Genomic DNA, 27,703 nt, shown 5'->3' on the forward strand with positions numbered 1-27,703 from the left:
TTCACTCTCCTCTGCCAAATTTGCTCACAACTCCAGTATCATCCTGTAGAACTAGATAACCATGCATGGATTTCTTTTCTCCACTAACAACCATTTCCTTAAACCCCTCTCCCCGCTCCCTCCACCCTCACTTCTAACAACAATTGCAAAGCCTATTGTATTAGTATTTTAATCACTTTCCATCTCAATGCCTTTTTTTAAACGTGTGAATACACTTTCCTTCAAGACACAATGATTAAAGCCTTTATATGGAAAGATCTCTCAAAGTCTATCACTATCCTCCTCACTGTTCACTATACTTCCAAGTTTTGTGACCTTTGCAAATTTTGAAATTGTGCCCTGTACGCCCAAGTCCAAGTCATTAATCTACATCAAGAAAAGCAGTGGTCCGAGAACCGACCCCTGGGGAACACCATTGTATACCTTCCTCCAGTCCGAAAAACAACCATTCACCATTACTCTCTGTTTCCTGTCATTTAGCCAATTTCGTATCCATGCTGCCACTGTCCCTTTTATTCTATGGGCTTCAACTTTGCTGGCAAGCCTATTCTGTGGCACTTTATCAAATGCCTTTTGGAAGTCCATGTCCACCACATCAACTGCATTGTCCTCATCAACCCTCTCCATTACCTCATCAAAAAACTCAATCAAGTTAGTTAAACACAATTTGCCTTTAACAAATCCTTGCTGGCTTTCCTTAATTAATAACAATAATGATAGCCTCACCGTTATTCTTAACACAAAATCTGGGCCAGTATTATTGTAAGAAATCACACAACACCAGGTTATAGTCCAACAGCTTTATTTGAAATCACAAGCTTTCGGAGCGCTGCTCCTTCATCAGGTGAAGTGGAGAAATGCATAAAGACACAGCTTATATAGTCAGAGAATAGTGTGCAGAGAATGGAGGAGTCCATCTCTAACATGAGCACTGCCTTTGTGGGGGCAATGGTGCATGAACGTTCCGCCATGGAGAGGGTGGCAACCGCCATGGAGGATGATGTAATGTTTTCCTGACTGACCTGTTTGGACACCATTCACACCTTTGATTGCTGTGATTATCTCTCTGCCGAGGTGTGATAAATGGCAGTTGGAAAGATTACCTGTAAACATCTGACATTATTCTCTGACTATATAAGCTGTGTCTTTATGCATTTCTCCACTTCACCTGATGAAGGAGCAGCGCTCCGAAAGCTTGTGATTTCAAATAAAGCTGTTGGACTATAACCTGGTGTTGTGTGATTTCTTACATTTGTCCACCCCAGTCCAACACCGGTATCTCCACACCACAGTATTATTGTGACATACGATTGATAATCCAGTTAATTATTGCAAAGTAACATTATCTTTTTTGTCAAAGGTCCCGATCCCATGGAAACACCAGTGGCAGTGGTAGTGAGTCTGAAAATTCCAGTAGAGAGCGAAAAAGACGAAACAGGTATACGTATAAGAGGCAATTTTACGAGCCCATACTGTTGTTGGGGAGCCTTTTCCACCAGAAGTACATATTGGAAAATTCGGTAATGTATAAATGAACCACTAGAGAGAGAGTTGGGTGGGTAAAAGCAAGTCATAGGTACTGCAACATGTGTTGTTTGTTTTTTAAAAATATTTTGATATATAAAGGAAACTAGAGTAAATATTTCTAGTGTACTGTACCTTCAGTGTCAACTCTAGCTCAGTGGTAGCACTCTGTCCTCTGAGTTAGAAGATCATGAATTCAAGCCCCACTCCAGAACTTGAGCACATTACCTAGGCTGACACTTGAGTGCAATACTGAGGGAGTACTGCATTGTTGGAAGTGCTGACTTTGGATGACATGTTAAACTAAGGCCCTCTTTGCCTGCTTTAGTGGATGTAAAAGGTTCTGTTGTACTACTCGAAGAAGAGCACAGGAGTTGTTCCAGTGTCCTAGCCAATATTTATCCTTCAACAAACATCACCAAAAATAGATTAACTGGTCATTCCTCTCGCTGCTGTTTGTCAGACCTTGCTGCTGCATTTGCCTACAAAACAGTGACTACACTTCAAAAGTAATTCATTGGTTGTAAAGCACTTTGGGGCATCCTGAGAATGATTCCAAGTTATTTCTTTAAACTACCAGTACACATGCTGGGTGTGGAAATGTGTGACATTTGTGACATTTAATTTGATTGTGACACTTCTGAGTTCAAATGATTAATTTACAGCGTAATAATTTACAGAGTAATAACCTATTTGCCCCATAAACTCATACAAGTGTAAGTGTGAATGTGAGATAAAACACTGCACAAAATAAACAGCATCTTCTTCCACTCATGACCACTTCATCCATAGTGCGACCTCATGGAGGATCCTCCAAATGCTGAATCCTCCCAAAGCTTAATAAACTGTTCTTTGCAAGCAAATGAATGTTTATTTAGAAAATCTTAAAGTTCAGTTCTTACACATTTTTATTATTTAATTTGCATACATATTTATATGATGGTATGCATGGGACAGAGTTTGAAATAGTAAGTGTCTGAGCGACGCACAAAGTTATTAATGTGCAAATTGGTCAGCAACTTGTAGCGAGGAAGAGATACCCTGTGAATTGCAAATCGCCATAAGTCCAAAGGACAATTTGCGCCGCTCAGCTGTTAGCTTTGCGAAAACAGCATCTTGTGCTTAACCTCCTTGTGATTTTCGTAAAGTTGCTGTATTTGCATATTAATTGCCCATTAAACTCACCACACAAAGTCTAGTAATTAGCAGTAAATACCCTTTTACTGACATGATAACTGTTAATGACTGCCAATCAACCTCTCTTGCCCAGAAAGTAAACAATTATAAATGTGGAGACCCATTTCTGTCAAATTTTAAATTAAAAACATGTTTTTTCTTACTTTTCCTTTCTGTCAATTTTTTCTCTCCTAATTCAGTCTGGTTTTTTTTCACTTTATTTCTCTTTCTGTACCTGATTTGACATTGAATTCACCCACTATATAATTTACACTTCCTTCCTCTGTTAATTTCTCAATCCTTAAATCTTATTGGTTAAGGAGATAGACTGTTTGTCCCATCATTCACCAAGGTGCTGGATGCCCTGTTGCCCTCGCTCTGTTATCAGTTCCAGCAACTTTGCATGCAAAAAAATGTAAAACCTAAACATACACGAACAAGTCTAACTAACGGGACATGTCCCGCTCCAGCAAAATCTAGCCCATTAATTACAATTTAATTCCAAAACCTTAAAGAAATCCATGTTTATTTATTTATTGTTATTTTGTTTTAATTTTGAAAAAAGCAATATAGAGCACTTAATTTTTACAGAATTTGAAATAGAAAAATTATTTAAATGTGACATTTTGTGTGGTGATTTGACTGAACAGTTTATTTATACTGCTTTGTCTTCTCCATGCCAGTTATCCATTCCCAGATTATATACTGTTTCAAAAATGCCTGCATCATGGCTTTCCATCTTCTTGTCTGCAGAGTTTAGAAAATTCTATCAAATATAGTATTGTTTTATTCTCTTGGTCCTTTCATGAATACACCCATGTAAAAGGTGCCTTGGTTAATAGCAGTTGAAATATATAAATTAATTTGCTCCACAAAAATGTTGTACCTGTAGTTGCAAACTTTTCTTCAATGTCCATTCAGAACAATAATATATTGGATCAAAAGGCAGTGACAGAAAATGTTATTTGCTTCAATGTGAATTACAAAGAATTACTAAAGATGAACCATTCATTTTGTATCATTGATGTTATCTTAATTTTTTTTAAGTATTCTATTTTGACAGGGACAAACCAAAGCTGGGATGGGATGTGAAATATAGCTTGATGCCATAAAATATTACAATACAGAATAATTGGCAAATTGGTCTTTTTAGATCACCAGCAGTAATATTTTACCCTTGTGTTAAATGCACACTGGAAAAGGCACAGTAACAATAATACCATTAAGTGCACTTTTACCAACTCAAAACACTACTTTGCAATTGGCAGTCCTTGGGTGGTGAAATTGTGAAACAGTCTGAAAATTCCCCATGTTCTTTTTTATTAACATTCCTAATCTGTGTGATATTACAAGATATCCAGCAGGTGGCCCACACTGCATTGTTAGAACAAGGAATGGCAATTATTTTTGTAAGATGCGTAAGAAAGTTCTTGATACAGCATTACTTATATCTTCAATGTTTACTTGCTTTAGTGGGGCTTGATTTTAGATTGATATTGCTGAATCTTGACCATGTTCAAACTCAAAAAAAACCTAGCTTAGAAAATGTACAGTTAGAGCAAAAGGTTACAAATCCAAGTACAAAATTAGGCTTAATTTGCTGAACATTAAATCTGAGAATTTGGATTTTGCTAGTGACACTGAGAAGACTCAAAAATCAGAGATGTACCAAAAACATCAATTACTAATAATCAGTGAGTATTGATGTACTTAGTTATAAAAGATCTGCAACAAGGAAGGGGAACCTATTTTAAATAAACTGTTAGTTAAAGGGGAAATAATAGTAAAATTAAATACTATCATCATTTATACAGTTAGCCATTGAGAGTACCAGACTTCATTTTTAAAAATTAACCATTTAATAATATAATGATCTTTTTGGCCTTCCTCAATGAAGCCATGTAAACATCCATTTGAAGTGCTGATTATGGGTGCAGTTGAATGAAACAAAGCAGTTGGACTCCCTTTGTATTGAGCCTATCAATCAGTGACGGTATTAACCGTAATGTTGCCTTCCTCCCCATTTCATGGTTACACTAAAATGAAACTGAATTATTATAATACCTGTTATTACAGACCTTTCAGACTTTGTTTCAGTGGACAATCTACTATCAATCATAAAGCTGCCCAGACCTGATTGACATGATCCATTCATAAGAACAGATTAAATTAGCAGGCTGATAGAGTACTGTGGGTTTAGAATTTGAATCCTTATATGAGAGGTCTTTCCTCTAAAGGGATGACTCTACAGTAGACTTGATGAATATGATTTTGTTTTTTGTGTTTGAAGTCTGTAGAGATTTTCTTTTTGATTATTGCTAGTTTAAAGCATTCTGATGCAGCCTTTCATCTGTCATGTTTCATTTTTGTTTCCACTGTTCAGGTCACGTCAAGAGAATGAGATGGTGGACTCAGCTCCTCAATGGGAACAAGTGCTGAGGAGGCAAAAAGAACGATCATTGGCTGACCCCAACAACAGACGTTCAAAGCATAGATCACGATCGTATGTGTTCAATCTCCTGTTAATTTCAAGAATAATCTGAAGAACTCATTGTAGTAATAAATGATCCATAATTTATTAAGTATTCATTTGCCAAAAGTGCATCAAGCTTTCCCAGACCAAATATGGCATAGCCAAATGCAAAATAATGCTCACTTTATTCTGCCCCAACAGTATGCCTTAGCCCCTATCCTCAGCAGAGCACTTCCTGTTGCATCAACATGATTTTTTTAAATTGCTGCACCAGTCATCCTAATCACTTCTCTGAGTGAGAGTGCTGATTCAGTGCCAATGTGCGCTACAGATTGATGCCCACTAGGAAGTAGATTGAGATTGCCCAAATTTATGACATTTAGGATTCTTGTGACAGCAGAGAAAGTAGACATTGTGGAATTGACTTTCCTAATCTGGGCCAGCAATGGAAGTACCTTGCCTACAGTTCAATTCACCCATCCACTGATGGTGACCCCCCTTCCCGCCATACACACACTCACACACATTATCACTGAGTGCATAAGTAACTAACACACAGCAATGAGGATGAAGCATCACAAATGGTGAGAGAAAGGAAGCAGAAGCTCAGTGTCATTGTGAGAAAGGGCACCGTGGTCACATATTAACTCACAGAGAGGAGCTGCACCTGGAGGTGTAACATGAGAGCACTACATCTGAAATAATAAACGGGGTACTGAAATTTAAAGCCTATTTATCTTTGCTAGCTATCCACTAACCCAAGCATAGATTTTTCCCACAGAAATTTAAAATATTTTACTTTAGTATAATTTATCTAGAACAATTAAACCCAAGTTTATTAAATATCATTTAACCACCTTTTTTAGGAGCTGCTTTCACGTCGGTTCTCTTTTGGGGCTTATTTTGTCGATTATATTAGTAGAGTATAAGTAGAGTAATACTCCAACTACTTAGTGAATATGTTTTCTGCAGGAGAAGTCCTGATGTACAAGCAAAGGAAGAACTGTGGAAGCACATTCAGTGAGTATGAAGTTACTTTGCGTTTATTAAGACGCGGATGCTCTCCCACGCTGGGAGACTCCTCGTCTCCATCCTAGTGAACAATAGCAGGTCAGTACACCGAGTGTGAGGAGGTACACTGGACTGCCATGCAGTGGAATGACCCACTTGGGGATCTATGTCTGGATCATGGTAGGGACCCCGAAGATTACATTTTGCTTTTTTTAAGATTTCTTCTTATAAAGGGAACTCATTGACAACACAGAACATCTTTCCAGGGGCTTCTGGACCCCACCATCTGGAGCGTTGCATTTTGCAGCCTTTCCATTCAGATGGGCACCCAAGATGCACCGTGGCACTTGGCTGGATTATGTAAAAAGGGTGACCTCCCATGACTCCACATACTTTGGTATGGTCAGCACTGGAGATCATCGTGAGCAATTTCCGGCACTTACTGGAGACAGGTCATATGTTCTGTTCTTACTTTTATCAATTCTTATGTCCACATTTGTAAATGAAACTGCCCATGTAAAATTGTCACACTGTAATTACACTCTGCCGCTAGTGGAGGTGATGCAGTGTCACCACTGACAGAATGGTGTAATAACTGTGTGACAGATTTACATTGGCAATTTCCATTATAATTGTGGACAGAAGAGTTTATAGTAGAAATATAAAAATAAGGACAGACTGTATAATGAGGACTAAATTATATCTGTGCGTCCTTGTCCAAAGAGTCCCTGCCTTCTAACACCGCTTCACCTGAAGACTACAGATGGTCTTGATTCTCCATGTACAATGCCATGGGAGATCGACTAGTGTGTATATATCATATATATTTTATCTGTGAGCAATGTCACAGATGATCATTTCTTTTGATTTTGTAACTCAACAGAGAGTGTGCTCACTCTACAAGGCTAGCATCTATTTTTCAGGTGTTGTTGTGACTGTTTTGAGTTCATGGAAGCTCAAAAATATATAATGGAGAGTCATTTATAAAGTATACTTTTTTTGAACATGGGTTGGTAGAAATCATAGCGAGGAAATTCCTTGTGGGCTGCGGTGCCGCCAGAAGCGTGGCGGAGCAGGACTTCCACCTAGCAATGACCCCTCATTCAGAAACTGGTAAAGTAGGCCCAATTCTATCATTCTGGCAAGCAAAATAGGCATGCATCATGCAGGTCAAATCAAATCAAATCAACTTTTATTGTCATTGTTAGTGCACAAGTGCAGTACAACGAAATGTAGGCTTGCGGCTCCCGAGAGTGTACATTTGGATTAAGACATTTTATGTTAACAGCAAATAATGTACAACAGGTGGAATTTCTGGTGGATGATATAATTCTGCTAGTCCAGCCTTCCCTTTTAATGTGAGTGCGGGGGGGGGGTTTGGAAACTATTAAAAAAAGGGCAAAGAATTTGTAGAATGAATCCAACCCTGAATTCCCTCCAGATAATGGTAACTTTATGTTGCTAGAGGCCAGGAATTTCTAGCTCCTTATTTTCTTGGGACATTTTCTGTTTATACAAGAATATGCAACATACTGATCAGAGGAAGAATTTACTAATATGTTTGGAGGAGGCGCTGCAGAGTGCTGCCAGGTAGGTCAAGTTGCCCATGAGATGCTCCTTATCCTCTTGGAGCGGATGCTAATATACCTCACAGGCAGATGTGTTGGTGGAAGCTCATCTTCCCAAGGGAGACTGCATCAGGAGGCTCTGGTGGTATCACTGTGACATGTGCATTCCTAATTATTTTGCTGTCATCAACCAATTCTGCAGACACTGGGAAACCTACCTGGGAGTTAGCGTGGGACCCATCTTCTCAGTGTCTAGGTTGGCAGCAAGGTAGATGCTGAGCTCTGGTATCTGCTGGAAGGGCACCTACATCTACCATGTAAAGAAGCCGTAATGATTAGCTGTGGCATGAAACTTGGCTGGATCTTCTTGTAGGTATGCTGCAGTGCTGATCTGTGGGAAGGTGCTGTAGAGTGCCACAGAGGAAAAGCCTCAAACATCATTTGCAGACACCTGCTTGCGCCTAGGGCTCCCTTTCCATTCATCTTGGCCTGCCACTTCGAATCCCTGGCCCCTTCAGCCACCATTGATGCATTTAAAGGCTCTCCAAAAACTATCTGCATTTTGTTCTCCTCCCCCAATGTGATACTCCCCTGTGATTTTCCCCATTCCTTTAAATTTGACTTGCACACAATTTTCTTCTCCTACCAGTTGTGTCCTCTCTGTGCCAATCTAAATTTACACCTAGAGTTACGAATAATTATGTGAATAATCTTAGACCAGAGAATTGAGTGCTATTTACGCTTGAGATTCAGGCAAGCCTTAAAAGCAGTGAAAAACATCTTCAGGTGTAACTGACTTACACCTGAAGATGAAAATTGGCCCTAAGTGTCAAGAGCGAGCAACTCAACAGACAGCCAAGAGACTGCTGTTTACAGCTTATAACTATTTGAACAATAGAAGAGGTTAATATCATATTCTCTCATTGTTTTGAGGAAACTGTTTCAGAGGAAACCTGCCTTTGGAGTTCCAGAAACAACAACTTGCATTGTTTAACACCCAACATGCTTCACTGATAAGCATCTGGAAAATTGACACTAAAGCCAGCCAAGAAGATTATAGGAAAGGTGACAAAAAGCTTGCACAAAGAAATGGATTTTGAGGAGGCTTTAAAAGGAGAAGTGGTGATGGTGGGGTTTAGGGAAGGAATTCCAGATACAGGAAACTTTGGTTTATCCGGAGGTTGTATGTCCGGAAACCTCGATCTACCGGCAGAAATCAGGAGCCGTGCTGTTAGGTTTTTTTTCTTCTCGTGGCTTTGTTTTCAACAGTCGGGCTCTGGAAAGTCTCTCTGAAGCTGTTGCTAAGCTACAGAGACGCTTCCAAGGTACGGGCCGACTGTTTACAAGCTGTTGCTAAGCAACAGTGTTTGTTGTCAGATACGGAGATGAAAACCTCCGTATGCTTCAACATTAACTTTGTATGTCCGACAGTTTTGATAGATCGGCAACAGCTTGGTCCCGTCGGTGCCGGATATCACAAAGTTTCCTGTAGTAGGATCTGCCACTAATGGGTGAAGAAAGAAGGGATGCAGAAGAGGCTGGAGTCAGAGCAACAGTGTTTGAGGTGGTTGCAGGAGGAAGAGATGAGCAAAGCCAGTGTGGGATTTAAAGACGAGGCCAAGGATTTAAAATTTGAAGCATTGGGGGATAAGGAAGGATAAGGGCGATAGGTGAGTGGGTCTTAGAGTGTGCAGCAGAGTTAGAGTTTTGAAAAGTGGAGGACGGAAGGCCAGCAAGGAGAGTGTTGGAGTAATCAAGTCTAGAGGCTACAAAAACATGACTAAGGGTTTCAGCGGCAGAGGAGGACAATATTGTAGAGGTGGAGAGGATATGCTGACTAAAACTTAGCTCAGAATTGAACAGGATGCGGGGGTTGTATATCGTCTAGTTCAGCCTGAGACAGCAACAGAGAAAGAAAATTAAATTGGTGACAAGAGACAACAGTGTCTGGTGGGCTGAAGATAATGGCTTCAATCTTCTCAATGTTGACTGGAAGTCAAAATTTATCCAGGACTGAATGTCAGACAAGCAATCTGAGAACACAGAGGCAATTGAGGAGTCAGGAGAAGTGATGGAGAGGTAGAGCTGGGTGTTATTGGTGCAAATGTGGAAGCTAACCCCATGTCTGAGGATGATGTTGCTGTGGGACAGCATGGAGATGAGGAAGAGGAGGGGGCTAAGCATAAAATATTGGGGAACCTCAGAGGTTACTGTGTAGGGATGATGAAGATGAAGATACTCTGGCAATATTCAGATAGATAAGGATTGAACCATACAATGGCAGTGTCACTGAGTGGGTCAATAGAGGACAGGCATTTGAGGAGGATGCTTTCATGAACCATGCCAAATGCCATGGGCAGAAGAGGAAGAATATACACCATGGTCACAGTCCCGTAGGATGCCATTTGCTACTTTGACTAGGGCTGTTTCAGTACTTTGGGAAGAATGAAGCTGGATTTGAGGAATAAAGTTAAATAACAGCCATGGGTTTTTCTAGGACCGTGAGTTCCTGGCTACACACTGCCTGTTCCAGCTGAAAGCTGAAGTAGAGGGCCTCTATAGAATCCTTTGCCACACAATGATTCATCAGAAATTCAGTTCAGAAGTTATTGAAAGGAATTGCTGAAGTTTCAGGACCTTTTATTCTTTGGAAACAGTTTAGGCAAAAAATTTGGCTCCGTAGCGCCCTATTTTTCGGTGCTATGGGTGCTGTTTTATGCCGAAAATGGCGTTCGCGCACACACTTCTAGTGCATGCCGTGTGGGAAGCCATCTTGATGCGGGCGATAGGGCGGGCATTAGGAGCGTGTGCCGGAAGTATGCAGATTGTGATGTCAATCAGCGTGCAACGCTGCTTTGATGCCAGCGCTGCCATTTTCGTCATCAACACTGGAGCCCTGTGTTAACCTGACACAGCTGAGCATGCATTCAGCATCACCAGCATTTTTTAAAGGGATCAGCAACTGCTAAGGTTAGTTGCTGATTGATTTCTACTGGCTCTGTGTAAGTGCGTGGAACTGTTTGGAGCATTCTAGAGTTGTTTAAAGTTGGTGAGGTGACGAGGAGCGGTGCTGCAAGTGGAGAAGGCATTGCTTCAGACTTCAAGGGTTCCGTCCGGCTGTCCATGATTGACTCATCCGACTGTGGCTCCAGTGAACGCAACCCGAATTCTATATTCACCAATAATCCCAAATCTTACCATCCCTCTGATATGGATCATCACAGCGTCCTCTTGGCCACAATGCTGAAATGAAAGCCACCACAAAACAAACATTCAAAATCAACTTTATACATCAAGCCATCAAATATTACATAAAAAAGTCAATTAATCACCCTTGTGCTTTTCCTTGGTGCCTACCTTCCATGTGCCTTTGCTTGTCCTCGTGCTCCTACGAAGTGCTGCCCCAGTGGTTACACCATGACTGGTGGAAGGCTGCTGACTTCCAGTGGGGGGGACTGCAGGTGGCCTTGCAGGATGACCTCGAACAGCCCTGGGCCTAGAAGGCCCGGCTGTAGACTGCACCACTTTGGCATACGTGGCAGCAGTCTAGGCTGACTGACAGGCAACAAGGGCACTGGCGGAGTGGCAGTGGTGGGAGCTCGAATGCTGTCCTCTTGAGAGATGACAGCAGGTTCGTGCTCCACAGAGCCACTGCCACTCCCCCGGGACAGCATTGCAGCAATCCTAGTAATCTGTTGGGAGGACAGATTGCAGGACTGCTGTGACACCCTGCAAGCCCCTTTCCACACTGGTAAATGCAGCCACAATGGCAGCAGTCTAAGCTTGCGTGGCAGCAAGCTGAGCCTGCATGAGAGCAGCCTGCGCTTGCATGACAGAAGTCTGAACTTCCATTGCAGCATTCTGATGTTGGATTGCTTCCGCCTGTGCTGCACTGAAAGCTGAGACATTGGCCATCAAACCCTGCATTATGGTTGGGTCCACAAGTACGGTAACGGAGTTGGCCATCAATTCCATGCTGGAAATCATGGGCTCCAAGCTCTGCGCAAAGCCCTGTATAAGGTTGGTGCTGGACTCCTCCATGCTCCTTGACATTGCACTTAGGCTTCTGGCAGGCCTGACAATGCACCAAGCATTTCAGTGTGCATACCCATCAGCCTTCTTCTGTAGGCAGCCCCATTGAAGTCCTCATCTGAGTCCCCTGCAACAGAACTTGTGTGCGAACTCGCCCTCTGGGGAGCTGGCATCTGCGCTACCCTTTCCCCCTGTCCTGACTGCAGGCCACTCGTGTCCCGTGTCTTACCACGTGCAGATCCCACATCTAATCTATCCTCTAAAGTACGCAAAGTCTCGGTATCTGAGCTGGTGGCTGGGAGTGTGAAATCGAGTGATGCTGTGTCTTCATCATCACCGTCTTTTTGCTCCTCCACCAGTGCCTGGCCTGGTGGCAGTTCTTGGGTATCTGAAAGGAGAAAGGCACAAGGATAAGGTTGTGGTGATGGAGTGAGGTGGTGCGGGGAAAGCAGGAGATGCATGCCTACACCATCTGCAGCTTGTAAGTCAGAAGAGATTGTGGGATGAGGGGAAAGTGGGATGTGAGAAGGAGGATTAGGTATGACCATACCGTCATTATCAGCAACAGCTTAAACTTCTCCGTCACTGCCCCTCCAATAATGTCAAGCATCGATTCCTTCAGGTCGGTGCAGTTCTGTATTGCGGCTTGGCTGCCTCCCGTCTGCCGCTGCTCCCTCCTGTTATGTGTCACCTTTGCCTGCAAGAGAAGTGTGTCAGTGAGTGTAGTGCAATGTGTTTGGGTGATGTGCCTGCCATAGTTGAATAGCTGCCAGTGTGTGCAAGATGTGGGTGTGAGGCTTGCAACAGTTGTAAGTGTGTGAGGGCAAGGTGAAGCTGTGAATGTGAGGTATTAGTCGTGTTTGGTAGAGATTGTTGGTAGGTGAGTGATTGGGGTGTGGTGCATTGAGCAGTGTGTGAGGTTAGTGGTGCAGATGGTGGGATATGGCATTTGAAGATGAATTCATGGACCTTGACCACTCGTGTGAGGTCATTAAACTTCTTCCTGCACTGCAGCTAGTTCCTCGGGGTAACACTGCTGGCATTCACAGCTATGACTATCTGCTCCCATTGGCGTTTTCGAGTTTGCCTGGAGGGCCTCCTGGCCCTCTGTGCAAATAGGACCTCTCTCCTCTCCACCTCCTGCACCCAGGCCTCCAGTGCTGCATCAGAGAACCTTGGTGCACGGTGTCTCCCCTGTTGTGACATTTGCACTGTCTACCCCTGCTAGTTGCATGAGCTGCTGCAGGCAGAATGCACCTCCCTTTTAAGAGATGCAGACTGCCTTTAAAAAGTGGAGGCTAGCTTTAATTGGAGCTAGCCTCGCACAAACTTGGGCCCCCTGCTGAGCTTTCAGCCACTCAGCAGCTTGTTCAGCACTTACAATCATTATAATTAACAGGCGGCACGAAGGTCGCATACTGCCTGCATTCCTTTGAATGCGTCCGTTTTTGGGTGCAGTCCAATTTTTAGCCCAAATTTGTGTAATGAGCAAGCCAAAAACTGTATTCTTAGTTTCTTGCTGTGTGTTTCTGCTTCTGTGTAATTGTCTCACTTGTCAGTAAACTTGATTGTTTTGGTCTGACAAGGTGATAAATACTTATATTTGAAGTGAATGGGAGAATGTAGTCGGCAACCCTTGTAAACTCCAGTGCAAAATACAATGGTAAAAGAGTAGTCGTTAATCCTATAGTACACTATTCCCTTAAAGTCATGCATATCAGTGCACATTTCAGTTCAGAGAAGACGTGGGCCTGCTTATGAAAATTGCTGTTTTACATGGACAGAAGGTTAAAGTGTTGGAGGAAAGCTGAATCGTAACATTGAGTACAAATCAAGAGATTATGTTGTATTGTACAAGTAAGCCTTCTGAAACCAATCAAACACAATGGCCTAGAAATTCAGTTGGTTGCGCCAGCCGGTAGCGCCTTAGGAGGAGTAGATGTCGGGCGCTAGGCGGCTAGCGGCCGGGCGCAGCGCGAGCTGCGCCTCGCCCCAACTTCACTCAAGATTTAGCGGCGGCGCAAAGTCTTTGCGCGCGCTCAGCTGCGCGCGCAGATCCTGACGTCATTTCCTCGTGCAACGCCCTTTGTGCGCCCCAAACCGGAAATTCAGTCACTTTGCCCCATTGTGCGCTTGGCGCCCCTAGCGACTGTTACAGTGGAACGGTGCTCAGTCGATGCGGGGCGCGGGGGGCGCAAATTAAAGGGCACTCCTCCTGCACTATAAAAGGCTGCCATTTCGCTGCACTCCTTCTTGAGAGACGGATCTTTGCAGAGAGACCAAGGTAGAGAGCTTTCTGCTTTGGCTCATCACTCGGACCGGTACTTGTGGCTTCAGGCCACAGCTTTCCACTTGTCTTTGCCTTCATTGACATCTCATTGTTTGCCAGCATATTATGGCGGCTGCAATGGGTGTAAACGCTGGCTTTCTCAATTACATCCAAAGGGCTCACAGACGCCGTGAGAGAGTGGCAGCCCTGGCTAGACGGAGAGGGGGCAACAGGCGTCGGCAAAGGAGGCCTTACCCACCCAGGGTATACCGCCAGCAGTTCTCCTATCTCAACATGTCTGAAGAGCAGTGTGTTCGGAGGCTGCGATTCCGAAGGGAGGTGGTCACAGAGATCTGCCACCTGCTTGGCGGTGATCTGCAGCCACAGCTGAGGTGCAGGACGTCTCTGTCGGTGGCAGTGAAGGTGACGGTGGCTCTCAACTTCTATGCCACCGGCTCCTTCCAATCCGCTGCTGGGGACATTGCCAACATCTCTCAGTTCGCCGTGCATTGCTGCATCCGCCAGGTCACCAATGCCCTTTTCAAAAGGAGACGTCAGTTCATCTCCTTCTCCATGGCCCTTGCCAAGCAGCAACAGCGTGCAATGGGCTTTGCAGCATTCGCGGGCTTCCCCATGGTGCAGGGCGCAATTGACTGCACGCATGTGGCTTTGCGGGCACCTCTGGAGAATGCAGACGATTACCGCAACCGGAAGGGCTACCATTCGCTGAACGTCCAGCTGGTGTGTGACCACAGGCAGCTCATCCTAGCTGTCAATGCCCGCTTTCCAGGCAGCAGCCACGATGCCTTCATCCTGCGACAGACTTCTGTGGCAGACATGTTCGAGGCCCAGCCTCACCCACGAGGATGGCTTATCGGGGACAAAGGCTATCCTTTGTGTACCTGGCTGATGACCCCGCTCCGTGCGCCCAGCACCCCTGCTGAAGAGGGATACAACGATAGCCATCAAGCGACCAGGAACATCATCGAACAAACAATCGGCGTCCTGAAGCAACGGTTCCGCTGTCTGGATCGTTCCGGTGGAGCCCTACAATATTCGCCGGAGCGAGTCTCCCATTTCGTGGTCGTTTGCTGCATGCTGCACAACCTGGCTATCCGCAGGACTCAACCACTGCCACCAGAGATTGGAGGACCACCTGAGGAGGAGGAGGAGGAGGAGGAGGACCAGCACAGGAGGGAGGCAGAAAGTGCAAGGGCCGCCCGTCGCCAGCTTATTGAACGTCGGTTCTAGGCCCCCTCTCAGGGAATGGCTTGTGCCAATGTCAGCAGATGAATGTAGCCGCTCCACAAGCCCTCAGCCGAGCAGGGCAACCAGGACTTAACCAAAAAACCATGCACAGTGCAATTTAACAACAATAATTTATTGAAAACCTCTGCCCTTCCCACATTACATCCTCATGTGGAGAAGCCCCCTCCAAAAACACAAAACTACCAGTCTTGGCCTTACAAAAACACAACTGCACCAGTCTCGGCCTTACAAAAAGAAAGAAAGACACCAGTCTCGGCCTTACAAAAACACAACAGGCATTTGAGCATACCTTCTACTTTTTGCCCTGCAAGGGCGATGCCTTTCGCATCCTTGCCTGGCCCCTGCCGGCCCTGCAGCTCCTCCTCAATGGGAGCCCAGTGGCTGCAGCAAGGCTGGGGGAAGGCTGCTGAGGGGCAGATGGCGTGACGGCAGATGCCCTTGGGGGTCGGCCTGCACCAGCTCTGGCCTTGGAGTGGCCGGCTGCTGATTGCTCCAACTCTGGCTGGGCGGCAGCAGTCTGTCCAGCAGCTCGTGGCAGCTGCAATGGCGGAGTGGCAGTGTCGGCTGCAGGAATGGTGCCAACCTGGCAGATCACAGGTGCTCGCTGGTCGCCTGATACAGTGGCACTCGCACGGGCCAGCACTGCAGCATGCGCAACAAACAGCTGAAGGACAGACTGCTGGGCTGCTGCTGCGCGGCGGGTGCCGTGGCGATGCCTGGCTGATCCAGCGAGGGTGGCAGCAGTTAGTGCCCGTGTGGCCCTGGTCTGTGTCCGCATGACAACAGCCAGTGAATGGACGGCACGACTGAGCACTTGGCTCGAAGCCGCCTGTGCTGCCGCGAAGTCCTGCAGACTCCTGGCCTGTGCTGCTCCAAATTGCTGCACATTCCTTGACAAAGACTCAATGTAGTCAGGCATCCTTGCCACTGCAGCCATGAGCTCATTGTGCCTGCGCTCAGCCTGGACGGCCATTTCCTCCAGGAGCCGCACCTCCTCTGCGCTCACCGCCGCAGGACTGGAGGCCGCACTCACCCTCTGGGGAGAAGTCCGCCGAGCTTCCCCATCCCTCCCGCGTTGCTGCAGGCCGCTGGGCCCCGGAGCTTCACTCTCCTCCGACCCTTCCCCCCCGGCTCCCCTCCAGGGAAGACGTGTCCCCTACATCGCCATGGGCTGGCGCGGCTGAGGGTGGCACTGATGGTCCGGCTTCCTCTTCCTCCTCCTCGTCTTCCGAAGGGCTGACAGTGGCAGCTTGAGAGCCCGCCTCCTCACCTGATGATTCACCATCTGAAAGCAGGAAGGCACAACAGTAGCTTTAGAGTGAGGACAGGGCGGCAGCGAGGGAGGCATGAGTGCTGCCATTCACCGCATTGGTCGGACAGTGGCAAAGGATGCTGATCTCATGCGCAAGTGGAATGAGAGAGGTCCAAAAGGTGATGCCCTTACCATTGGTGCCCAGAACAGGGTCGGCATCTCCACTGGCGACGGGGCCAATCAGCCGGCCTGCCATAATGCGCTCCACACGCTGGTCGAGGTCGGAGAGCTCTTTGAGGTCAGGACGGCCTCCCCCGGTCTCAGTTCGGTTGCGCCGGTTGTGCGCCACCTTGGCCTGCAAGAGAAAGGATGGCCTCTAAGTACAGTGTGAAGCCCTGATCTTGTCTGCACTGCCTCCCATGGTCGAATAGCTTGTACAGTGTGTAGCCCTGATCTTGTCTGCAATGCCTCCCATGGTCGAATAGCTTGTACAGTGTGTAAAGTGCTGAATGTGCAAGTGATTTTCATGCCAGTCCCATAGCTGCTGGATGAGGGCTGGCCATTAGGGCTTTCAGGTCCCTTTGCCGATAAAGTGAGGTGCACGTGCAAGGATGAGGAGGACACTGGAAAGGGTACTCACCCTGACAACCCGAGTGAGGTCGTTGAACTTCTTCCGGCATTGCACAGGAGTCCTGGCAACCACGCTGTTGGAAGACACCCTGTTGGAGACCGCCCTCCAGGCTTTCCGGTAGGCGCTGGGCAGCGGCCTCTTGCCACCTTCTGGGAACAGAACATGGCGCCTGCACTCCACTCCGCCAACCAGCAGCCTCAGGTCACCGTCGCTGAAGCGCTGCGCTCTCTCCCTGGCCTTCTCCATAGCCCTGGGCGTTGTGCAGGTGAAGCTGAAGTGGTCAGGCCTAGGTTGAGGGCTGCAGTGTGCAGGGCGTGGCAGGCAAACAAATCCACCCTCCCCCTTTAAGAGCTGACCGGCGCCAGAGTGTCTGCCGTCAATCAAGAACTCGCCGCACCGGCGCTGCGCCCGGCCTCGGGGGTATCGCTCAGCACCGCCGGCATAGCGCCTAAAGATAGTCGTGCATCGCCTGTTTTAGCGCAGCAGCAACGTCTTGGGGCGATGCGACTGAATATCGGCGAAGGGGGCGCGACTTTGCGCCGGGTGCAAACTTTAGCAGCCGCCCGACTTTACCGCCCCAAAAGTGGCTATACTGAATTTCTAGGCCAAAACTTCTAAAACATGAATTCCAAAATTAGGGCTAAACCCACAAACTTCAATGTTGGGATAGTGCAGCTTGAGTCTGGTACACACAGGCACTTTATTTGTTTGCTATAGGGATTATTTCTCAGTGTGGGTGGGTAGCATTAATGTAGGGTGCACTTTCAATCACTTATATGACATACAGATGGCTGAACAACATTCCATTAGAAAGGTGGTGCTGAGGATGCAATGATGCAGATCAACAACAAATCAACTTGCATTTTTACAGTATCTTTCATATAGAAGAATATCTGAGAACACTTTTACAAGAAGATGAGGACTCCGAACAAGACATTGGAAACATTTGAGTTGGGGAGAGTGATAGAATAGTCAAAGAAATCGGAGGGTAGAACTTCCTCTTCTTTTTGGGGCATAACTTTGGCACCTTGGGGGAAAAAGGGGGCTAGAAATTAGGATGGAATTTGTCTCAGCTGGGCTTCTGGCTCTACCTCGGGGTAGGCACCGCTTCCGCCCACCCGCTCTCTGCTCCCTCTCGGTTTTGGGGACATTTCTGTGGGGCTCCCGTGCTTTCTGCAGAAATACTGCTATATATGCGGCTGTTACGGCCAGTGAGTGGTATGTATGCCTGCAGGAAGCCAGTATTTGTACCATACTCAGCGGTTTGTGAGCCCTCCTATACCTTGTTCAAATGGCAATCGATCTCAGAGGAGACGAGGAAAAAGTAGCAGCACCTGCAGTCTTCAGAATGGGCTATTGAGGGATATAATGGGAAAAGTATAATTGAGATGCATAAAAAGTGGAGCTGTCTTGTTAAGACAAATAGGCTTTTTTTCTTTAAATTCCTATGACTGTTTTGTTGAAATAAAGTTTACATGTACATTGCTATTGGAATAGCTTACATTTTCTCCTGAATTCTGTTTTCTAGACGGGAACTGGTGGATCCAATTGGCTTAACAGAAAAAGAGCTGAAAGAGATACCATACACCAAAGTAGAGTGAGTTTGTTCAGTTTATACAACCTGATGTAGTTGCTGTTCATTTGCTGTGCCTTATTGTGTGTCGTAGATCATGTCAACCAAAGGACAGAACTATATCTTCGAAGTAGTTCCATTTTTTAAACTAAACTACCCTAGCCTAGGCGTAGATGAATTTAAAGAGCGTTTAAAATAGGACTATAAAATTATTTTTTATTGAAGGGATTATTATTATGTATTAATCTACAAGGTGTTGTCTGCACTAATTATTGGTATCGGAACCTTTCCAAATGTCCTTCCTTTAAAATGCAACTGGAAATGAGTATTGGATAAAATACCAAAAATATCGTAAATGGTAGAAATATAGAATGCTGATAGCTGCAGAAACAGACAAAACTACAATAATCATTCAATTATTAAAAGTAAATACCCATTCAATGCACAAGGATGTTTCCTACATTACAACAGTGACTACATTCCAAAAGTACTTCATTGGCTGTAAAGCGCTTTGGGACGTCTGGTGGCCGTGAAAGGCACTATAGAAATGCAAGTCCTTTAAGTCCTTACATATTAAAGTTAACATGTTATGTTTGTTCCCAAGATGTTGTTATAATGGAGATGCAGTACTCACCCAATGGCCCAGTTTCTGCACTTGCAGTTGGTTAAAGCTGTGTTTTCAGTCCACAAACTTCTAACTCTTTGGACTGGTCTGCCAAGCAGGGTGTTAGAATCTAGAACCTGATTGAATTTTTTGAAGAGGTGACTAAAGTAATGGACAGGGGAATGTCTATATATGTTATTTATATGGACTTCCAGAAGGCATTTGATAAAGTTCCTCATAAGAGACTGTTGGCTAAGGTTGAAGCCCATGGAATTGAGGGCAAATTATCGACCTGATTAAGAAATTGGCTGAGCAGTAGGAGACAGAGAGTAGGGATAATGGGTGGGTACTCAAATTGACAGGATATGACTAGTGGTGTCCCACAGGGATCTGTGTTGGGGCCTCAACTATCCACTGTATTTATTAACGACTTAGATAATGGGATAGAAAGCCACATATCCAAATTTGCTGATGACACAAAGATAGGTGGCATTGTAGGCAGTCTAGATGAAAGCATAAAATTACAAAGAGATATTGATAGATTAAGTGAATGGGCAAAACTGTGGCAGATGGATGCACTTTGGACCTAAAAAGGATAGAACAGAGTACTTTCTAAATGGTGAAAAGCTAAAAACAGTGGAGGTTTAAAGAGATTTGGGGGTCCAGGTACATAGATCATTAAAATGTCATGAACAGGTACAGAAAATAATCAAAAAGGCTAATGGAATGCTGACCTTTATATCTAGAGGACTAGAATACAAGGGGGTAGAAGTTATGCTGCAGCTATACAAAACCCCAGTTAGACCACACCTGGAGTACTGTGAGCAGTTCTGGGCACCACACCTTAGGAAGGATATATTGGCCTTGGAGGGAGTGAGTGCAAGGTAGGTTTACCAGAATGATACCCGGACTCCAGGGGTTAAATTATGAGGAGAGATTACACAAACTAGGGTTATATTCCCTGGAATTTAGAAGGCTCAGAGGTGATTTGATCGACGTTTTCAAGATATTAAGTGGAACAGATAGAGTAGATAGAGAGAAACTATTTCTGCTGGTTGGGGATTCTAGGACTAGGGGGCATAGTCTAAAAGTTAGAGCCAGACCTTTCAGGAGTGAAATTAGGAAACCCTTCTACACACAAAGGGTGGTAGAAGTTTGGAACTCTCTTCCGCAAACGGCAATTGATGCTAGATCAATTGTTAATTTTAAATCGGAGATTGATAGCTTTTTGTTAACCAAAGGTATTAAGGAATATGGGGCAAAGGCGGGTATATGGAGTTAGGTTGCAGATCAGCCATGATGTCACTGAATGGCGGAACTGGTTTGAGGGGCTAAATAGCCTACTCCTGTTCCTATGTTCCTCAAAACATTGAATGTTGTTTGCAATCCATCTGGATGCTGTGATGAGAGAGCTAGAGTACTGGAAAAATTATCTACGGTTAGTTGAATCTCCTTTTTCTGTCCCTGACTTTTCTTGTAAATCAAGTGACTTTTTAATGAATGCCTGAGAATTCTTTCTAGATTTTTAAATTATTCAGCCAGATATCCACTTAATGATGCCATTAGCTATGTCCCAGAATCAGATGTGGATTGTACTGTTAATCGGAGCTTTCATGTGAACATGAGTATTATTATTTATCAAACAGACAAGGGACTGTAAGAGTCAGGATAACTAGTAGTCTTGATAGCGTCACTTGAATCTAATTTTATTAAGTAGAAGGATCCCATAGAATACCATCATCCTGGAACCCCTGAATACTATGTGGGTAAATATACTCAATGGATCCAGTCCCGAGCTATACAGACCAGAAAAGTCCCAGGTTCTCCAGTCCTAAGATGGTCTGTAATGAGTTAGCTAGTCCCGGCAAGGATGACAATAAGGATGCTGTGGCGGATCGCCACCTAAACGGGCGCAATCCACTTTTCCGTCCGTGGACAATAAATCGGGCACCTTGCCTTTAAGAAGCATGCTGCCTTTAAGGCATGACAAAGGAGCGGGCGTCGCCCTCAGTGTGTACTCAAATGCGGCGGGTGTCGCCCTCAGTCTGTTTTCGGGTTTAGCAGAGAGAGGAGCTGGGGCAGCCATCTCTCAAGAGAATGTAATAAAAGCCATGAGTTCCTCAGATCGGTTCGGCCTCCATTCGTGTTCCGCGGCAGCCGCAACATTGGTGACTCCGACGCTCAGAACGTATTCCGAGCACTGCAATGGCGGACACGAACGCAGTTTCCGTGAAACTGCCGGAGTTTTGGGAAAACCAGCCCGAAGCCTGGTTCCTCCAAGCTGAGTCCCGATTCCGGCTGCGACACATCACCACAGATGGGACGAAGTATGACTACCTCGTCGCATCACTCGGTAGCTCCACAGTCACGAAGGTCTGGATAGCGCTGCAGAACTCACCAGAGGAGGGCAAGTATGCACATCTTAAGGCCGCGCTCCTTAAAAAATTTCCGACCTCGACATACCAGCGAAACTGCCGCCTCCTCGATCTTCCAGGCCTCGGTGACGCCTCACCGTCAGACCTCCTCTCACACATGCTCTCACTCACCGACGAGAGCCCACCCGGGTCCCTCTTCCGCACGCTGTTCATCCGCCAGCTACCTCCCAGCATCCGCCCAGCGATCGTGGCGTCCGGCCTCACGGACCTAGAAGCCCTGGCCGACGAGGCCGACAAGCTGCTGTCCGCTCACTCCAGCCGCGACGTCGCTCTGGACCTGGCAGCCACAGCCTGGGCGCGCCCCTCACCGGCCACCACGCGGCCACAAGGCCCAGCCACGGGGCCCACGGGGCCTTCGCGCCCCACAAACCCGGGCTACTGCTACTACCACGCACGGTTCGGCGCCAGGGCACAACGGTGCACACCTCCCTGCTCCTTCAAGTCCGCCCCCGTACCAGCCCCCGCGATGGCCGTGGGCCACGCGGGCTCCCTGCTGTACGTCACGGATGACAAAACCGGCCGCCGGTTCCTGTGCGACACTGGAGCTCAGCACAGCATCATCCCGGCCTCCGCCCTCGACATCCAAAAGGGCGAACGAGGACAGGCGCTGGCTGCCGCTAACGGCTCGGACATCCGGACGTACGGCACCCGCACAGTCACCCTCGACCTCGCTGGTCGCCGCTACCGATGGGAGTTCATCACTGCCAAGGTACTCTCCCCTCTCATCGGCGCAGACTTCCTGTGCGCCCATGGCCTACTGGTAGACATCCCTCGACACCGCCTCGTGGACATGAACACCATGTCCCCCATCCTGGGCGCCATGGCCCCCCGTCAACCCGCCGACATGGCGTCACAGTGCCACGCCCGGGCCACGGATGACTACTCGGCACTCCTGGCCGAATTCCCGGCCCTCACCAACCCGACCTTCTCCGCGGAGGTCGCCAAACACGGGGTGGAACACTTCATCCCCACCACAGGCTGGACCCGGCCAAACTGGAGATCGCGCGGACCGAGTTTGCCACTATGGAACAGCTCGGCATCATCCGCCGCTCCAACAGTCCCTGGGCCTCCCCACTCCACATCGCCCCCAAACCAGGCGGGTGTTGGCGCCCCTGCGGGGATTACCGCCGCCTCAACGATGCCACCACCCCTGATCGGTACCCCGTGCCGCACATTCAGGACTTCTCGGCTACACTGGCCGGCCGCTCAGTCTTTTCCAAAGTCGACCTGGTGCGCGGCTACCACCAAGTCCCCGTCCACCCCGCGGACGTCCCCAAGACGGCCGTAATCACCCCCTTCGGGCTTTTCGAGTTCCTGCGGATGCCCTTCGGCCTCAAAAATGCGGCCCAGGCATTCCAACAGCTCATGGACTCGGTCCTTCGGGACCTGAAGTTCCTGTTCGTCTACCTGGACGACATCCTGGTAGCCAGTTCCTCCAAGCAGGAACACCTCGAACACCTTCGCATCCTGTTCGGGCGCCTCAGCGACCACGGGCTCATCCTCAGCCCAGCCAAGTGCCAGTTCGGCCTGGACAAGATCGACTTCCTTGGCCACCACATCACCCATGCTGGGGCCATTCCCCTGCCCACCAAGGTGCAGGCCGTCCAGCAATTTCCCCGCCCCACCACCATCAAAGGACTCCAGGAGTTCCTCGGGATGGTGAATTTCTACAACCGCTTCATCCCCAAAGCGGCGTCCCTCATGAGGCCCCTGTATGAAGCCCTCCGGGGCAGGAGCGGCAAGATGGCGGTCGAATGGACGGCAGACGTATCAGCCGCCTTCAACTCCACCAAGACCGCGCTCGCCGACACCACCCTGCTCGCGCACCCACGGCCCAATGCCAGAGTAGCGCTCACCACGGACGCCTCCGACCACGCGGTCGGTGCCGTGTACGAGCAGTGGGTCGACGGCGCCTGGCAACCACTTGCCTTCTTCAGCCGTCAACTACGCCCCCCGGAGGTCAAGTACAGCACTTTCGACCGCGAGCTCCTCGCGCTGTACCTGGCGGTCCGCCATTTTCGGTTTTTGCTGGAGGGCCACCCCTTCACTGCGTTTGTCGACCACAAACCCCTGACATTCGCAATGGCAAAGACAACCGACCCCTGGTCCGCCAGGCAGCAGCGCCAGCTCGCGGCAGTGTCCGAGTTCACCACGGACATCCAACACGTCTCCGGCCGAGACAACGTGGTAGCCGACTGCCTCTCCCACCCCGCCATCCACGCCGCACACCTGGCAGTCGACTACGCTCAACTCGCAGCAGACCAGCTCACGGACCCTGATCTGCTCTCCGCACCTACCAACCTACCAGGGCTACGCCTGGCCGACGTCGCCTGCGGCCCGACCGCAGTCACGGTCAAGTGCGACATATCCCTATCTCAACCTCGGCCCGTCGTCCCAGCGTCCTGGCGCCGCCGGGTATTCGAGATTCTCCACAACCTCTCCCACCCCGGTGCCCGCGCATCCATCAAATTGGTAGCCAACCGCTTTGTCTGGCGCGGCCTTCGCAAGGATGTGCGTACTTGGGCCAACTCCTGCCTAACCTGCCAATGGGCCAAGGTGCAGCAACACACGAAAGCACCCCTCGAGGAGTTCACCGTCCCTTCACGTAGATTCGACCACATCCACGTGGACATCATCGGGCCCCTGCCGCCGTCGCAAGGCCACATGCACTTGCTGACGATCGTCGACCGCACCACGCGCTGGCCCGAGGCAATTCCACTGACCTCTACCACCACCGCCGATATCGCCAGAGCCTTCGTCAGCACCTGGGTCGCATGGTTCGGCGTCCCCTCCGACATGACATCGGACAGAGGTCCGCAATTTACCTCTGAACTCTGGACCGCCATCGCACACAATCTCGGGGTGACCATTCACCGCACCACAGCGTACCACCCTCAAGCCAACGGACTGTGTGAGCGGTTCCACAGATCCTTGAAGGCATCTCTTCGAGCCAGCCTCCAGGACAGCGCCTGGACCGACCGACTCCCGTGGGTCCTCCTCGGCCTGCGCTCCGCGGTTAAAGAAGACCTCCACGCATCGGCAGCAGAGCTCGTGTACGGCCAGCCGCTGCGCGTACCCGGCGAGTTCCTGCCCACCGCCATGACACCCTGGTCAGCCGACCAGCAACGCCACGACTTCGCCTCACCGGCGTTACAGTTCGCCCCGGTGCCCATTGCCCGGCACGGCGAATCCACCTCACACATCCCGCTAAGCCTGCACCAGGCACGGTTCGTTTTCGTCCGGCACGATGCCCACCGTGGACCCCTTCAACCCCCGTACGACGGGCCCTACAAAGTGCTACAGGCTGGGGACAAATTTTTCGACCTACAAGTGGGCGACAGGACTGAAAAAGTGTCGGTTGACCGACTCAAGCCAGCACACTCGGAGCCCGGTGAGCAGGTCCCAGTAGCTCGTCCACCACCACGCAGCCGACCTGCCCTCAAGCCAGTACACCCGGCTGCTCCACGCCCGGCCGTTCCACGTCCACCGGCGTCCTACAAGAGCCGCTCCGGCCGGCCCATCAGACCGCCGCACCGTCTCGTCCACGCCTCCTAAGCGGATTCTGGGGGGAGCTGTGTGGCGGATCGCCACCTAAACGGGCGCAATCCACTTTTCCGTCCGTGGACAATAAATCGGGCACCTTGCCTTTAAGAAGCATGCTGCCTTTAAGGCATGACAAAGGAGCGGGCGTCGCCCTCAGTGTGTACTCAAAAGCGCGGGTGTCGCCCTCAGTCTGTTTTCGGGTTTAGCAGAGAGAGGAGCTGGGGCAGCCATCTCTCAAGAGAATGTAATAAAAGCCATGTGTTCCTCAGATCGGTTCGGCCTCCATTCGTGTTCCGCGGCAGCCGCAACAATGCTACAATTGGCCTTGGTACCTAGGTCAGACAGGCCGGGGGCGGAAATATTGGTTACTGGTCCTGATCACTATCCAGTGAGAATTACTTAAAGAAAGACTTGCATTTATATAATGCAGTCGTCACTGTTGTAATGTAGGAAATGTAGCACCCAATTTGTACATGGCAAGGTCCCACAAACAGCAATGTGATAATGACCAGTTTATCTATTTTAATGATGTTGGTTGAGGGATAAATGTTGGCTAGGACGCTGGGGAGAACTCCTCTGTTCTTCTTCCAATAATGCCACGAGATCTTTTACATCCACCTGAGAGGACAGATGAGACCTCGGTTTAACATCTCATCTGAAAGACAGCACCTCCAACATTGCAGCACTCTCAGTATTGCATTGGAGTGTCCACCTAGATTTTATACTCAAGTTTCTGGAGTGGAACTAGAACCCACAACCTTCTGACTCAGAGGCAAGAGTGCTACCACTGAGCCAAAACTAACACATGTTTGTGTATGGATTTTGAGTGAAGTCAGGATCTACTTTGTCATGGTGCCTTCACAGTTGAATAGGTTGCGAACACTCAGTAGGCTTACACTCGTACATTAGCCACTTGGGTGATGCACTGGAGAGTTGCTAAGCACCCATGGAACAATACCCTGCATGAGCCACCACCTTCAGGAAATGAGAAAATTAGGGTGAGGAATGAATTATATTATCCTAGTTCAATCAAAGTTTATAGATGATTATCAATTTCATAAAATGCAACCTAAAAATAAGTCATCATTTTCTCCTGGTATATTATGCTTTTTTAAACATTTGGAGTGGATTTTTTTGTTTCTCAATGATTTTAAAATCTTCTGTCACCAGGACGCAAGGTAACCCCATACGCATCAGGCATTCACATTCACCTCGAAGCTTTCGACAGTACCGGCGCTCTCACTGTTCTGATGGTGAACGATCTGTTCTTTCAGAAGTAAAGTATGTATTTTTGGAATCCACAATTACATCAATTGGCAAAAACAACCTTAATGATTTGGGGAAAGGATCAACTGCTGGAAATGATTTATTTTGTTCAGTGCTATTTAAAAATAGTTTCCAAAACAATGTCACTTTAGAGCATTCTAGATTAGAAAGAGATTTATAAAGTTCCAGCCTTTGAACCATACACTGATGTAGGCAGGGTGCAGTATGTACGGCTGGGAATCTGAATTCTGTCCAAAGGGATCATTGGAGACTTCTCATGCAATCTGTTGTGTTATACAAAGACCCATTGAAAAGTCCGCACACATTAGTCAATCTGTTTCTTTGTTGTGTAAAATATATTTGATGTTCAAATTAGCTTTATTCCATAAACAAGTTTTTATGACATAAAAATTTTTAATGAAGTGATCACCAACAGTTAGTCTACATTTTCTAGGGTAGTTCTTAAGGCTTTTCTGGTGCTAGATTGTTATTCAGCACAAATGTTTTGTGAATTCCCTTGATGGCTCAGTTCGTGATAGTGTACAGTAGTGGTGTGGTACTGAGCCACACCGACAAGAGGGTTTCTGGTACATTCTCTGGTTTGTGTGGAATTAGCTCATCTCAATTAGATAGCAAAATACTGCAGATGCTGGAAATCCGAAAGGGTGACCCTGAGCTTCCGGTCGCCTGTCATTTCAATTCACCGCTCCATTCCCACTCAGACCTCACCGTCCTCGGCCTCTTGCATTGTTCCACGGAAGCTCAGTGTAAGCTCAAGGAACAGCACCTCATCTTCCAATTAGGCACTTTACAGCCTTCCGGACTCAATATCGAATTCAACAATTTCAGACCATAACCTCGGCCCCTATCATTTTTTATATATTTTTTATCCACACTTTTGGTTTGTGCCTTTTCCTTTTGTTTTCTCTTCTACATGGCAGCTGTCTTTCATTCTGCCAGCGCACTTCACACTTCATCAAGAGCCTTCCTTTGTCTCTTTACTTGTCCTATTACCATCTCGTCTCACCTTGAATATCTCTTAATGTCTCTCCACCTCTCCCAGACCTTCCCTTTTGT

At 47.6% G+C, this 27,703-nt stretch overlaps 1 protein-coding gene across 10 annotated transcripts in view; it reads left to right on the forward strand.

Moving 5' to 3' along the window:
* Positions 1-27,703, forward strand: part of epb41l4a (erythrocyte membrane protein band 4.1 like 4A) — a 474,019-nt gene that overhangs the window by 418,818 nt on the left and 27,498 nt on the right. For 9 of the 10 annotated variants that reach the window (XR_015078320.1, XM_085987237.1, XM_085987274.1 and 6 more), the window contains 5 exons: positions 1,361-1,438; positions 5,084-5,203; positions 6,146-6,193; positions 18,734-18,802; positions 26,531-26,641. Coding sequence is in view for 9 of the 10 variants with exons in the window: in XM_085987237.1 (XP_085843363.1) it covers positions 1,361-1,438; positions 5,084-5,203; positions 6,146-6,193; positions 18,734-18,802; positions 26,531-26,641 (426 nt within the window). In the remaining variant the exon portion in view is untranslated. The remainder of the gene's footprint in view (positions 1-1,360; positions 1,439-5,083; positions 5,204-6,145; positions 6,194-18,733; positions 18,803-26,530; positions 26,642-27,703) is intronic. The other variant, XM_085987283.1, reaches the window with a different exon arrangement.

Source organism: Somniosus microcephalus, chromosome 1, assembly GCF_052327205.1.
Source record: "Somniosus microcephalus isolate GS21.2 chromosome 1, FLI_Smic_1.0, whole genome shotgun sequence".
NCBI lineage: Eukaryota > Metazoa > Chordata > Chondrichthyes > Squaliformes > Somniosidae > Somniosus > Somniosus microcephalus.